This window comes from Centroberyx affinis, unplaced genomic scaffold, assembly GCF_046629955.1.
Source record: "Centroberyx affinis isolate AG114_WGS23_722 - 3 ecotype Tasmania unplaced genomic scaffold, CSIRO-AGI_Caff_v1 ptg000835l_1, whole genome shotgun sequence".
Classification (NCBI taxonomy): domain Eukaryota; kingdom Metazoa; phylum Chordata; class Actinopteri; order Beryciformes; family Berycidae; genus Centroberyx; species Centroberyx affinis.
Window position 1 is genome coordinate 1,253 of NW_027279432.1, and position 16,398 is coordinate 17,650.

The following is a 16,398-nucleotide window of genomic DNA, read 5'->3' on the forward strand; positions in this document are numbered from 1 at the left end:
GGCTGTAGCTGTGCTGAACACCATTTCAATATGATGTACATGTAGCCACTTGAACCTCTTCAATCCAATGATTTTGTGGCATTTGTTTTTTATTTCACCAATACACACCATGTGATGTCACTATCCCTCCTGCAGATAAAACAGGGTGAACGCCTGTGTAGAAACCTGACTTAAATGTTTGAGGAAAGGGCCGGTGGCTGTGAACACGGGTATGTCATTGGGGTTATCATATGATTTATTTTGAATGAATATCAATTCACTGTATATGTATGGATGTGTTGAACAGAGGAGCGTAGGGCTTCACCTTGTAGCCTATGTGCTGCACCACAGCGCTCTCCTGGATCTCCCGTAGCTTCTGCTTCTTCAGCCGCTTCAGCTCCAAAAGCTCCTTGTACTCCGGCAAGTGTCTCAACTTTAGCTCTTGACTTATACTGTAGGTCTAGGCAATGCAAAAGTGACACACATAGATACATGCAGGCACACCCCAGACAAATGTATATGCATGTAAACACACACACACACACACACACACACACACACACACACACACACACACACACACACACATACACACACTACTACACACACACACACACACACTACACACACACGAGAGGGAGAGGAAACAAATGATAAGCATTAGTGCATCCACATACAAAACATCTCTATAGCCCTCTGGGAATCCATTTTGACACAGCTATTCTAGCAATTCTCTAGATGTTTTATAGCCTACAGGAAAACTGCTGCTACAACTATTGATCGGTCTAATTTTAGCCGAGCAAGGGCAATTTATCCATAAACATAATTACATACATAACTTGCCCATAATGAATAAATATATATTCACTCGATCCTATTCATGTTCGTCTATCTACAACTTCAGTGTATTCTTTTTAATCTGCTACAATGCACACTGTGTCTCCCCTTCTGTTTATAATAATATTTCTCCTAGGGGAGGTTTTTCAAAACCTGCTGTTTTCTATTGCTTTTTGTTGTACGTCTTAATTGTGCTGCTGATAAAATAAATACATTTTAAAAACAGAACAATAGGCTTTTTTCTATTTGGGCAGCCAGGTGTTGGAGTTAGTAGACAGACTGTCCTTCAGCTAAAGGACCTGGGTTCGAGCCCATGTGTCCTTCAGCAAAACATTGAATCCCTGCCAGCTCCAGGAATGCTGTTTTGTACCTGGCCCTGACCTCTGACTCCCTTGTGGAGGGGGGCAAATGGAAACACAATTTTCCTACAGAGATCAACGAAGTGTATCACATTAGTATTTGCAACAAATCTCTCAGTCGCACTTCCAAGTCATGACAGTGAATGGCTCTGTGGAGCGCCAGGGCTGAAATTCTGCTAAGCTGCCAACGCGTTTGCCCTCCCCCGTCTCTCATGGCCTCCCGCAAACACAGCCAAAGTAAAGGACAACTTGGTGAAGTGAGAAATTCTTGCGGCCCATGCTGGCAACACCTTTGTGAGTTTGCTCCACACCGGCGGTGTTAGAGGTTTTGTTAACGCGCCGGTGGATCCGGCAGCCTGTGTTCTCAGTAGGGCACAGCGACCTGGTTTTACTTAAAGGTTACTGCCATCAGAGGGAGAGAGAGAAAATGTCAGCGCTTGGATAACGGCGAGCGTGAGGAGTCACACAGTTCAGATGGAAGGAGAGTCGAGGCTGGGTCTGAGCCAGCCCCCCGCCCCCGCCTGTTTAGTCATTTTCAACAGCACACACTGCCCTGATTGAAAAAAAAAAAAAAGTACAAACGTGTATGATCAAGGGCCAACTACTTCGTTTCATCCAAAGGTGTTAAAGGGGAGAGAGGCAGGCTACCACAGGAAAGCGGACATAAGGGACGAGGCAGGGAGTTTTCCCCGGGGAGCAAAGTCACAGTTGCTTACTTCCCCTCGTCTGAAACTGATGCATATGGACTAGATGGGTATAAGACACATACATCCCACAGGCACGTAACAAGCAGCTTTCACCAGCCTTTATCTTATAGGTCACTGCTAACAGAGGGGAAGAAGTTACGACTGTGGACAGTGAGAGGGAGGAGATGTGAGATTGTGATTAGCCGAATTAGGCAGCAAAGAACCACAGCCAGGGATGTGATCAGGGAAATGAAAAAGAAGAGGGGGGAGGGTTTAATTGTATATTAAACAATTGAAAAGTAAATAGTGCTAGTTTTCAGCGCGCCACCTACTCTGTTTTTGAAGCAGACCATCTTAAAGAATCAAACCCAAGTATATTGTACATTCAAAATTTCCAGTTATTCCCAGCATCTACGCTAAAATGATTTCAACATCACACAAACAACAAAAATCAAGAAGACCCAAGGCAACCTACTTAGGCCTATAAATGATTTAAGTCTCAGACGGGGTGAATCTTGAAGTGCATGACATCCACATTTAACACCATGAAACACTGAAAACACTCTGTCTGTCTCTCCCTTGAACACACACAGCTCCCTTTGAATGTCTCTCCACAGTTATTTCAAGCCTGACCGCCACTGCAAGTGGCTTGCTTGGGTGTGCACAACATTACGGAGCACTAAGGCAAACAAGTTGTGGGAGCAAGATACCGATTCTAGAGTGACACTGTGCTGATTACGCTTTAATTTATAGCTAGAAAATTTGAGCAAGGACATAAACTATTGTTTCTCGCTGCAACACACTTACAATGAGCTGAAAATAGCTGCTCGTTTATAGCCGAAAAAGCTCCAGTCAATACCATCAATACTAGTCAAGTAGCCGGAGCAAGTCGTTTTTGGCCCGGTCTTTGGCTTCTCTCCCTGCAGAGAGCCTGCAGTGTCTCCGGCTGAGGCAACGCAACAATTAACAAACCTCTCCACATAGCTTCAGCTGCTAATGTTAAATTAACTGTATGAACGTTAAGACAAGGAAATAAACTGTGTTCAAACCAGGACCGTCGAAAACCAGAATGTCTTGAAAGTTGGCCCAGTCATTTCCCTGTTTTGGTTTTCCTGCCACTCAAAACGGAGAGAGAGGGGGAATACGGGATCTGATTGGTCGATTGCTGGACAACTTTGCCCCCAAAACATGACCACCTACACCAAACCCAACACACAGAAGAAAATGGAGAAAAAAGGAAGCAAGAGAGCTGTAGACGTTTTTGTGGCCTTAAACAGTTAAGTGTATTGAGAAGGAAGGTTCACTACTGCCTGTTGACACACAGAGACAGAAAACAGAGAATGAGAGAGAGAGAGAGAGGTTTGACTTGTGGCTGACCGATTCATCAGCAGAGGGGTCCTGCACGCTGCTGTAATACGCCGCGCGCTCGTCCTCTTCCTCCATGTAGACCGGAGGCTCGTAGGAGGTCAGGAAAGTCGACGGCCGGTACAGGTGCTTGTTAAGGTGGTGCTGCCGCTTATTGGACGCCTGGGTAACAAAACACACACCGGTGATGTTACCAAAGCAGCCATGCATCATTAACAGGTTCATTAAGAATGTAAACCAAGATTTGTTTTGATGGGATTAGTAACTGGGTACAGTTAATGGATTGGTGAAGGGGTAATGGTTACCTTTTTAGTGTACATGCACATGTTGGGTGTTCTTCCAGGCACAGGGATACCAGCTTTTGTCAGTTTGATGAAGTACTTTTGAACCCTACTGGCAACCTGGAATGTTTTAACAGGAAAATGGTAGCGTTAATGATTTCCAACAGAGAAACAGCAGCGTGAAGTAATTGAGGTCACACGCATGTATCATCCAGATACTTGCGGGATGCAATCAACACACAAGTGATGCCACCAGTCTGTCGATACCTTTTAGCAGTGCAACATGATTCATTCCATTTAACAGTGTGTTTTGATAGTGAAGACAGCCAGATTTGCAAAAGTCCACGTGGTTAACATCATGACAGGCTGATAAAAATATAAAATAGATGTTTACATTTGGTGAGATAGCCTTGTTTTTCATTTTATCTCACCTGCAAAATCTATACATTTTCTTTGCTTTGTTTTATCATTTTTATATTTGCAAATAAATCAATTAATCCGAACCAAGCAAGGAATAAGTGTGTACCACACTGGCATGTTTTCCTGGTTAGTCCTGCCGCTCTAATGTGCATCAATATATGAAAGTCACCTGTTTTGCTGTTCTGTTGCCGAGCTCATCAGCAATCTTCTGCCATCTTTTGGACTCTACTTCCTCAGGAGGGAACTTAAGGAGAAGTTGCTCCAGTTTTTTCTATAAAAGACACACAAAACACCAGGTGAAAACCCTGTTGGGAAAATACAGATTTCTTCACTGCATGACTGCTAATACTCTCCACTGATACATCAATGTGGAATGTATATATGAAGCTTTCGTTCCAAAACAACACATCCACAATTTAAACAGGTTGGTAGCACAAATTTTTTTAAAAGTATGCAATATCAGCTTTTGTTTGACAAAATAAAGATTTTAAAGATTGAATTCGGTATATTTTATAGATTGTTAATGACGATTTTTTTAACATCAAAATGAGAAATGGTGTTTTGAAATTAAACTTTTCATATGTGGACTGGAAATATGTTGGCAGTATCAACAAGAAACTCCTGTATATTCACTGTGCTTGGTGAGCAAACTGATCATGATAAAACATAGTGCATCCTCTTCCAGCCTTGCTACTCACCTGTTCCTCCACAGTCCACAGCTGGTTAAATGTGTCAGGCTTGCTCGAATGACATAACCTCCCCCTGATCATCTGTCAGGAAGACACGAGTGACAGACATGTTAAAAGACTGACAAGATACAAAAATAATGGGCACTCCTCCATTTGAAGAGATCGCCGCATATGAACTGCCTGGTGCACTGAATCTGTCAGTTCGACAGAGAATGCCGGGCTGTCAGATGTGACTGGAGATGTGCCATTGTGGGAAGATGGGGAAAAACAGCAACTCTTTTGACTGACAAACAAAATCCCTTTAGAATTCAGAGAGCGTAGTCTGGGAGAATGCAAATGCGCTTGCAAAATAAAAACGGGGGAAACGAAAAAGAAATAATCAAGCAGTTGTTTGCTCGGTGCTAAGTCCTTGGAGCCGTCTAATCTCCAGGATCAATTAAAGTGAAACCTTACTGCCCATACAATGAGGGAAGACACACACACACAAGCACGCGCACACACACACACACATATAACAAAGGCCAAGAATAAGTGGCAATCAGGAGTGGGAGGGGTGGACTCCTCATGTTTCCATAGATACCATCTTTTGTGCTCACATGTGCTGCATGCTTAACTCTGCCAGTAGGAGTGAGAATGGGGGAGGTGGGGTTGGAGGAGGCCGGGCGCAGTAAAAAACGGCAATAACCTGATGATATGTAGGGCACCTTGCAGGAAACCGGTGACTCACCAGCTACAGTTAGGAGAGCATGTAGCTGCACCAGCGCCTGGTTAATCCACTAATGATACACTGGGAGACAATTGTTTTCTTGCCGTTGTGATGACAGAAGTGGCTTATGTGTGCTGTAGAGATTATTTGAGCAGAGAGTAGAGGCGTTACCTGTGATTGCCTGCCGTTCTCAGGGGCGTCACTAGTGGGCAGAGAGGAGTACATGGTGGAGGGTTCGCCTTCCTTCTTCGGTTCCACAGGACTTTTTGGTCGAGCAGGCAAACCTGAGGGGAGGAAATGAGCAGAATTAGCATTTTTGAATTATTTTAAAAGAATCTAAAATTTCAAAGAATCTCCCTGGACTCTATCTTGATGAAAAATTGCAGGAGCTACAAGATAAAGACAAATAACTTCTTTAGATTACAAATAAGATTTCTTTATTTCTACATGCCCTTGTCGAAGATCAGCTTCAGCCGCCTGGTTTTGCGTTTCTTGTCACAGAACTCCCTCTCAAAGTCGCCCAGGCCTGAGGTGTATTGCTCCCACGCAATATCAGGCAGCTGGACGACTCGCTGGGGGCAGGGCAGGCCCAGATTCACCTGAGGGTCAGCAGAGTCAGGGGTCAGAATCTGTCAATAAGTGACCTTATGACCTCCGTTAACCTTACTGCGGTAAGGTCAGAGAGGCGAGGGCAGGAGAGAAACAAACACTACTTTGGCAAATTCAGAGACTTGTTATTATGCATTTTGTGTTATTTGGATTTTGCCAGCTTTTTGTTTATGTTTTAAATAACTTTATTCCTTGTTTTTATGCCTTTTTGTAAAGCACTTTGTAAGCTTTTCTTTTAGAGCCCTGCTCTGAAGTCCAGTTACTGCTTAATACAATTAAGATGGCCAGGCATTACTATTTGTATTTTATAGGTTTGGCCCCCAGTTATATCACTGATGTCTTAACCCCTTATGAGCCGGAGCGCAACTTTAGATCCATGAGTAGTGGCTTTCTGGTCATTCCTTTATCTTGATTTAAGACCAGAGGTGGGCAATTGTGCCGAATATGCAGGTTTTCATTCCAACCAAAGACACCCGTCATTTTCATTATTTTGTGTGCACAATTTCATAATTTGTGCAAACAAATTAATTAACACATACCCACAAGTTAATAAAAAAAGTGGGGATGAGTTATCAAGGCATTACCTACTGACAAGACTTGCCATGCAACACATTACTAAGACACAACTGATGACTGACATATTGAGAGCTAGTGGGCTCTACTATCATCAATATGCAAGCTTGAGGGATGTTACAGAGTATTGGTCAACAGGCAACACCAAGTCTCAGAAAGGGATTGGTGCAGTGGCACTGGCTCTATATATATATATATTTTTCTAAACATCTCTTTATTGAATTTTCAAAAGGTTCTGGTATACATAATACAAGATCATCATATAATATACAAAATATAAAACTGCCCTCTCTTTTCCCAACCCCCTGATCTCTCCTACTCATCCTCCCAATCCTCCCCACCTCCCAGTCTACCCCCAGTCCCATCCCAGTGGGCTACAACTGTACTGGCTCTATATATTAACTTATTACGTGCGCACATTGTATGTCTAATTACACACTTTTTAATGCAAATTGTGAGCATTATTTATATATCATGTGCACACAATAGCATGTTGTGCGTGCAAGTTAATACTTCGTTATCACCAAATAAATTTTTCCCCACCAGGACAGGCGCTCCTGGGCTCCACACTCTGTGGTGTATCAAGGAGAAGAGTCTGTATTTTTGTTACCCGTTTCTGCAGCTGCTCCACAAAGCTGATGGGGTCAGTGAGTGCCTCTCTCTGGTCGAGCGCCAGAGTCTCCAGGTCCATGATGGCCTGCGTGCGCTGGGCCTCAAGCACCCCAATGGTCTGCAGCAGTCTCTGATAACTGACACAGAGGGGAGCGAGGTTAGACACGACTGGAAGGAAGGGACCGCTTACATTATTTAACCTGACACTTGCCATGCAGCAGCGCATCAAACTTTTAGACCCCGGACCATGCATAATTCAACTGTGGCGCTGATGAAGAGGTGTGCTGCCATCTGTTTCACCTATTTTCTGAGGAATGTGTTCAGGGCGTTAGTGAGGCTGAAGGGAAATTATCACAAGCCACCAGACAAACGCTGGTAAAGTTTGGCTGTTCTGGAAAGCTTATCAAGTCTACAAGCCACTTTGGCAAATGCCTAACTCACTCTGAGGTGCTTTTCTATTGGAGAAAAACAATTACCTCATGTATTTGTCAAAGTGTAACCCACCAGGCACAGTGGCTGGTAAATAATAAGTTAGTTGCCCTGGTAAGAGAAAATACATTAAAACATTTGGCCTGATCAATAAATGTGCACATCCACAGTCAGATTTCATAGCAAATATCAAAAGCATTGCGTGACAAACACTCGGGCTTTGCAGTGTTTAAGGAGACTTCAGTGCTGGAGAAGCCTGACCTTTCCACTCACACCCTCAGGGGCAATAGAGGAACTGCAAACTGAGCTCTGAATGACTAAGTGTGGTATTGACTCAGAAGCCTTACAGTGCGAGCTGCGGTGGAGGAATCAACAGGAACATTACGGCGTTCCTTCATAGCCTGGTCTCTATAACCTCATGCAGGTGCTCAGTGAGGCGGAGTGGATCAATCTCCCTTAACAGGACATGAATGAAAATCAATGCACAGGACACAATTCATTCAGTAGCTGCCAGTGTTTCTAAAATCCTACACGATGAAGCCAAACGTTCAAGCAAGTCAACTGTGTTTAACCTCATATCCCTTCATCAGCATTCAGACACGTCCCTTTACACTGTGTGAGGGCCTGCTGACCTTGTACCATGTGTCATTATGTACTGTGTAACTACGCGCATTTGCTGTTTTGCTGAATGATTCTGATTCAAATGTCTGATCTCTGCCGCAACAAATAGAAACTGAAACTTGCAGACTCTCTCAGATTAATAGATGATCTGTACATTAATCTGTCCTAGGGATATAAGGACTTGGCTTTGCTTCTCAGCACTCTGGCATCCCTCCAGGTGTCCAGGGACATGCCTGGTGTTCCATTGCCACCTACTGGGCCCAAGGTCCACTGCCAAACACCGGTGCCAAATGAAAGGATAGCCAGTAGAAGAGAGTTGCTATGTCAAAGCCATAAAGGTGCTTGCTTTTTGAAAGCTTAAAGTGATTGAGCCAGAGGGAAATGTGTTGAAATCCATAACGCTGTAATACACAAACATAAGCCGTCATCTACACACATCATCAATGAAGTCAGTGTCAATTCACCATATTCAACAACCTAAAATGCCCAGTCATGCTTCCGTAAAAATGACTCCTCACTGCATTGATTTGAGCCTTCAAAAATCCTCTTACTCAGCACAACCAAACCTTGGCATGGCACAAAAACTTCAACTGATCAAATTACCAGGCAATATGAGAGTAGTGAAATCCTATTCTAAAGCAATTCTCCCAAATCAGAACCTCTCACTAATACTGGCATCTAACGGATGACAAAGAGGTCTCAACTGAGGACGTCTCCAAGCCCCAGAAGCCCCCGCTCCCCCTCCTGTGAAGATGCTACACGGATCAGCTGACCGGCCACAGCACAGTTAGCAGAGCCTGACTGAGCGCAACATGGGACAACCTGTCCACTAGCATAAGGATACACACCCAATCCTATGTGACAAGTCCTCACAAAGCTATGAACATAACCTGACACTGAGAAATCCACTAACATGTCTTATGGTTTACTTCTAATCAAGGAATAGAGGAGAGAACAGAGGCAATCATCAAAGACGTTTTATCATCCAATCTCCTAGGGTTTCAGAAATCCAAAAATTGGCAGCTAATTCACACAAACACAGCACCAGATTGAAGGTGGAAATGAAATGTTTAACAAGATGTAAAACCCCATTATCAACTGAGACCGTGGCTATATTTACATGCACACCAATATTCCCTTAATAACTGAGATAATTATGTTTATGGGTTGGTGCAGGTAAATGGCGTGTGATGATGATTTTTCATTGTATTTAGGCCTACATTCAATCTTGTTCTAGCTGTGGTGGGCCACCACCACTAAATTAATCTTAAAAGAAACCTTAATGTGATATTTGTGATATTCCGATATTGAGGCATGTAAACATTATATGGCATTTTGAGTTGTTTTTCCTTCACCAGCGCAAGCTTGGTTTCCATGATCATACAGACCAAATAACAAGGAATATCCAGAATACTGTCTGCACGCAAACACAGTCAATAATGTGTTGGCCACAATAAAATTCATCCTCTGTGTATTAAACACTGACAAATGAGTAAACTGAAAAACAAATCTTGACCCTTGATAGAATTCTGCACTTGCAAAATATCAAAATATGCTTAGTATACATACATACAAATCCTCATCAACTCAACAGCACCTCCAGTTTATTCAAAGCCGCAGACCATAACTAACGCAATGATCACAGAATAAACTGATCAGTACGTGTGTTCAAAGACAGAGCTACATCAACAGAAGGAGAAGAGACAACAGAGAACAGTATCCCTGGGGGGGGGGGGGGGGGGCGGCTCCCACATACTCTTTGTTGTGTTTAAGAGCCAGGTGGTCGGACTCAAAGTAATACACGTCTGGTTCCTCCTCCTCCTCCTCCTCCTCCTCTGCAGTCTGGCTGCGTGTTGGCTCCTTGCTGGTCCCGGCCTCTTCGCCCTCCACAGCCCCACTGTCCACACAACCTGCCCGGTCCCCAGGAGCCACAGAGGCCCGCTCCTCACTGGAGGGGCCCACAGTGTCCGAGGGAGCGGGCTCCTCCAGCATGGGGCAGTCCTCCTCCACCACCACCTCCCCTTCTTCCCTCAGGGGACCATTGTCTCTAGGAGGGGAGCTGGGCTTGGGGGAGGAGGTTTTGCCACCAGTGGCAGCCCTCCTGGGTGAAGTCCGCAGGGTGTATCTGTGTTCGTGGGGCTCTGTGAAAGAAGGGGGTGTGCCGGATACTGAGGGATTGCATCCTGGCTCTGTGGGGGAAGGGGTTGGTGCTAGTGGGGGTGTGGTTTCTCCTGAGTTGCTGTTGTTGTTGTTGTTGATTGGGCTATTGTTCACGTTAGTGGCGGTGGAGGAGGAGGAGGTGGAGGCAGTAGCTTCCTGAACCGGTGTGGGCGGCCGGCCGTTGGCACTGCTCTCACCCTCTGTCACTTGCTCCTCGTGGGCCAGACACACAGACTCGCCCACCACATCCACCTCTGCCTCCTCCACCTCCTGCTCCTTGGCCACTATCAACTCAGGGACAGGATCCTCTGGAACAGCCTCCGATGTCGGCGCAGGTGAGACCGGCGATTCCCCTGAGCCACTGACCTCCGTCTGCCCAGGGACAGAGTTTCTACAAGGCACAATGGGGTCAGGGGATGAGGGAGCCCCCGCCTGGCTACCGTTGAGCAGCGAAGGGCAGTTGGTGGCAGAGGTGGGACTTGCGCTAGGCTCTCCAGTGAGCGTGCTAGGTTCCTTATCCTCTGTTTTAGTCTCTCCAAGTCCGTTAGAGGCCTTGTGAGCGTTTGGGGGCTCGGCTGCCCCGTAGCACTCCACATGACCATCCTCTGCCTCACCCTCCTTCACCTCACCTTCCTCTTTACCGAGGACAGGTGAGGCGGGGGCTGTGTTAGCAGAGTTTTGGCTGGGCAAATCTTCACTGCTGCTGTCCTTGCTGGGCTCTGGGACAGAGACGGGACTTTCAGATTTCAGAGGCTGAGGGTCCTCCTCAGGTCCCTGAGACTCTCCAGAACGAGAGCACCGCTTGGCCCTTTTGATTTGAGGAGAGGCATCCCGCGCCCCTTTCCCTCTCTCACAGTTCTCGGACTTCTCTGGACCAATGTCCTTTTCTGAACAGGACATGCCCCGCTTTCTGGAGCTGGTCCATTGCTCCCCCTCGGCTGAAGATGCCTTACAGTCAGCTACCTTTCCCTGCAATGAGGCCTGCTGCTGGCTGTCCTGCTGGCTGTCCTGCTTTGTATCCTGCTTGGTGTCCTGCTTTGCGTCCTGCTTCGTATCCTGCTTCGTGTCCTGCTTGGCGTCCTGTTTCTTCTTGGGCGAGCGGGCCCTGGGCAGCGGAGACACAGAGGTCTCCTCTGGCTGGGCAATGCTGCGGTTCCTGAGGGTTCGACCACAAAAGTTCTCATCCAATCCATTGAGCCCCACTGATGACCTTGTGACGCGCGAGGAACGAGACGCGGCCATACTACGGCGGGTGCCTACAGTCTCCTCATCCTGGTGCTCTCTCCTCTGCGGCAGAATGTGGGCACCTGTAAAACACACACAGAGACACACTTTATTAGGCAATACATGTCCAATACATGTTTCCCTGTACAGCTCAATGGGCAGACCATGGCACTAATATTGCCAGGGTTAGGGGTCTGATTCCCACTGAGGCCAACCAAGCTAAAAATGTCTGCAGCTAAGGTACTCTAAGGCGCTTTGGATAAAAGCATCCACCAAAAAGCTTATGTTAAGTACTGCTTGGGTCATTTCTCAGCGCGCACCCAAGGGGTATTGATTTCTCATGTCATTGTAGCTAAGCAACACCTTCTGTCCACAGGCAAAACTAGAGGTCTCATCCCAGGCCTGTACAAAGGAAATACATTTAGAGGTGTGAGATGTTACATAGACGGAAGATAGAACGGGATACAATAGGGTCAACTCTTTCATCTAGCATAAAAGCTAGTTCAAAGAATCTCTTCGGACACTTCAAATGTCAGCACAGCTTTGAGGCTCAACTGTATGTGCTTCGTAATTGAAGAGACAAAGGTGACTAGAGTGCAATGTGCATTTTAACTGACAAAAACCCGAGAGACAAAATACCCTTTCCAGCCCTGTAGATAATAAAATGAGAGGGGGATGACCATGTTCTCTAAATCAAAATGGCCTGATCTAACTCTGACCTGCAGGTGATTTTCAGAAATGTGCACTACCTGCCTCACAACCAAAAATAGCCAAATAAACTGTGTCATTCTGTGTACAGAATATGCATGTATGCGAGCAGGGACAGTTATTTTGTGCCTGCAAAGAATACCAGTTATTCTTTCGTGCAAAGAAAAAATATGGTTTACTGATTACCGACACATCACACAGTAGGCTGTTTATCTCTGTATAACAGGTGTGCCAATGGACCAACAGCCTGCTATCCTTCTGCAACTTATCAGAATATAACAAAATTGAAATACTCGTACAACAAGAAACTTACAGGCTTACAGTGTGAGCAACTATATAGGCTTAGGACATGATGATTAACTTCCTGATGCATTTTAAAGCACAACAAATCTCCCCAGACTTGTTCTGTGTGTTGCGGAGGTATCCTGTAGATAGAGTGTATTGTGTATTGCTGTGCACAGTATCAACACTATGTATTAGAACAGGAATCTTGGCTTACAGTGTGAACTGCCATGTAGGCTTAGGTCCAGCATTGCAAATTAACACCAGCAATCAGCAAAATGCTGGTAAAGTTTTTCCCTGGCTGAGAAGTTAGTGTATTCTACCAGCCACTCTGGCAAGTAGCCAATCATTATTTGGAGGTCTTATTATATTCTGAATAATCTCTTTGGCAGATAAAACAGTGAAAGTACCTGGTAAAATTTGAGATTGTGGCTGGTGGACAGGAAAGTTATTTTCCTGCCTTGCTTAGGACATAACGATTAACTTCCTGGCATGTTCTCAGTCGCAAAAAAAAACCCTCCCCCAAACATGTTCTGTGGGCCGCTGAAGTATCCCGTAGATAACAAGAGGTCATGGCTTCATCTCATAAATCTGACAACAGAGGACAATAAAATCGAGCAGGTATTAAAGTGACATTCAGGGGGAGAATGATCTCACTGTTGTCCTTTCACAGGAGATGAGACACGGCAGCCCATTGTAGAGGACAGAAATTATAGCATCAATTAGCACCGTGAACGCAGTGCCCATTTACATGAATTCCTGCTACCTCAATCTGTGAGCCTACCTCTGCCAAAGCTGATTTAAAAGCTCTCAGTTGCCTTTCCTGGAGCGAGCCTCCCTTTTCCTACATTGTGCTACCACAGCTACAGCAAAGCCAGAGGCTACACTAGCAACGAATACATTTTGATAATATTCCTAGTGGGAGCTAAGATAATAGTCACCTGGAACAGGCACTACCACATGCACATATTACTCACACTCCACTAAAGACTCAAGCTGAGAAAGCTAATGTGATTTGACCATGCATAAAATAAGGGAGAGAAAGAAAAACAGAAAGGGGGGGACAGGGGGCAGGTTATTCAGACTGAGCACTCATCCTTAGACTCAACACGACAAAACTAATTAGGCCTACTCATCTGAGGTGCTCTCAAAAACTAGAAACCTAATCACCACTTGACCATTCAGAAAAGTATCAGGGTTACAGTTAAGATGAATAACCTTATAAGAACCTGAGGTTTGTATACAGTGGTCTAGAATTTGGTCAAATATACTCTCAGTCACTTCCTTGTCACAATAATTACCATGTGGGTGGCATAGCTGGCAGTGCCTAATAATTTTCAAACAGCAGCCTGTATGACTGGCTGTTAAGAGGGGGTGACAATTATTTTCCAAATTTGACTATCTCAGTTCAAGCTCCTCCTGACGGTGGCAGGGCTAATAAACAGCCAACTGATTTGAAATTACTGGGGTCTCCTTGGCTAGTCTGTGAAACATACATTACAGCATTGGTTCCCAAACCTTTTCATACCATGAATCCCAAATAGATGTGCTTTAGACCACAGACCTTCATTTGATAAAGGATTTGTCCCACATCAAGATTTCTGTTGTCTGTCTCTACTCTAGGTATAACAATATAACAGTAATATAATATATACACATATAGTATATATAATATAATGGTGGACAGAGTAGAGATTCTGACATTATCTCACTGTGCTAACTTCTAATGAATGAAATAACAGTGAAATTACACTATCCCTTACTTTGTTGGGGACATCCTAGCAAACTGGTTCAGGAATTCCTGCAAGGACCTCTCTCTGTTCGAGTACTATTGCATTACAGCACGTTAATGAAAGTCTTCACATTATATGTTGCATGACAGTCACTTGTTCTGGTCTACTTGTGTCGCAACTGAGCCTGGCATATTGGTTGAGAAGGACGTACCGTGCTGACAGGCAGGCAAACCGTAAACACAAACTTTTAAAGCCCAAAATGCAATGTGTCAAACCCAACATATATGTTATGAATCAATGCAGCTAACTGGGTACAACCTTCAAGATATGACAGAAAGTAATTCTCAATCAAGCAACTTCCTGTTCTCTAAAGCGCGTGTTTAGTTGTGAACTATGTTAACACGTGCTGGTTACAGTAACATTAGCCCATCTGACTGTCACTAATTTTCTCAACATGAATGAAAGACAGTTTACCCAGAGATTTGGAACCGTTAGCTGTACGCAGAAGTAAATACACACCCAACAACCAAAGTATGTAGGCTATTGTTGCGGACTGGGAGAGCAAAGTGGCAAACTAGCTAAGCTAACGTCCGTAATGGATCTGTCCGTGATCTTAGGTTGAGAAAAATATGTTACCCAACGAATGATAAACAAACAAGCTGTGAAGTATCTTTACCGTCGCGCTGGACTAATCATATCCGCTGCTGACCTGTAGTAAAATACTTCCACAAGGCCCGAAGGCAACACAAAATCCACGAAGTTGTGTTGATAAACATACCGATGAGTAACGCTCAAATCCCAACCGCCTAGCTAACCAGCTGCCGCGAGCCCAACGCCGACAAAGTTGGAGGCACGAGGATGCAGTCAAACTAACTAGACTAGCGTAGATAGTGTTGCAACTGCACGTGCCACTTGCTAAGTTAACGTTACTTTGCAGCAGGTGAACCTCAAAAGTTAACTATTAAACTCCAGCGAGATTGGGGAAAACAACCCTAATGTGCACATAAGCTGGTGAGCAAGCTAAACGTTAGCATGGACCAACTTCCATCCGAACATTACTTGACCTAGCTTGTTGGTTAGCGAGCTAACGTTAGCAAACTAGCTAACTTAGCTGAATAGCTAAATATAAAACGTTAACGAGACACCAAGCTGCAGACTGTTGCACCCACGAAATTCAAGTAATAACTTACACGCATTGCTTCTAACGACATAACGTAAGAGTACACTGACGCGTTAGCTAGCTAGTTTTCTGTGAACGACTAGTTAGCCAAGTTGGCTAGCTTAGCTTGTCCATGTTGGCTAGTTTGCTTGTTAACTGCATCGAGTAGAAAAGAATCGTGGCGATCTGCGATGTATCACATTTAGTTAACATTATAATGTCAGTTAGTAACGTTAGAATTCAAGCTAGCTAGCTAGACCACTGATACAAATGGTACATCTAACAATATTTGATTATATGGAGAGCGAGTGAATAGCAACTAACGGTACGCCGACGTTTATATTTGAAGTGTTGCGTACAGAAACAAGTAGCATGGTTAGCAACTAAGCAGTAGACAGGTAGCTAGTTAGCTGCTACAGCTAGCCGCAGAAGGCTAATGTTAGCTAGCCCGCTAGCTGATTGTTCGGCGCACAACTTTGCCGATGCATTTGCGTACTGCGAATATGCCGGTCATAGTCTTTTTTGGTGAGCAAATAAACTCAAGTTTTATCATTGGTTGTATTATACACACCAAACTAGACGTTCACTGTTAAAATGGCTTTTGAAGCTCAAGAATTACACATACCTCACTTCCGTAAATTTGCTGCTCATTCGGCAGCAGCCATGTTTTCAATCCAGTCAACTAGTCGGGGTGTGTGAGCCGATTCAGCCGCGCTCATCAAAATGCAACACTGTACAGTACATTTTTGCCCCTGTCAAGAGTGCAATGTGTCAGAGACTGGTCGATGTCATCTCATTTAGGTGATGATGAGAGTACACAGCACTTTTTTAAGATGGGTAGCACACAGTGTAATAGGTGTTTCTTAATTTGACCCCTTGTTTATCATCTTACAACCATTCATGACATACCAAAATAAGCAATGGGTGACAAAATCAAACTATGATCACAATGTTCAACATGTTTTC

The 16,398-nt window shown here is 44.6% G+C and overlaps 1 protein-coding gene across 1 annotated transcript; it reads right to left on the bottom strand.

The window, feature by feature from the left end:
* Positions 1–304: 304 nt before the first annotated feature.
* zzz3 (zinc finger, ZZ-type containing 3) lies at positions 305–16,128 on the bottom strand (the record flags this gene model as incomplete). The annotated part of the gene is made up of 10 exons (XM_071520913.1): positions 16,058–16,128; positions 9,923–11,633; positions 7,115–7,253; positions 5,774–5,921; positions 5,494–5,606; positions 4,626–4,697; positions 4,097–4,198; positions 3,532–3,627; positions 3,228–3,388; positions 305–425 (listed from the first exon to the last, which is right to left on the bottom strand). Coding segments are annotated over exons 2-10 (2,598 nt in total), but the record flags the coding sequence as incomplete, so codon positions are not given.
* Positions 16,129–16,398: the final 270 nt, after the last annotated feature.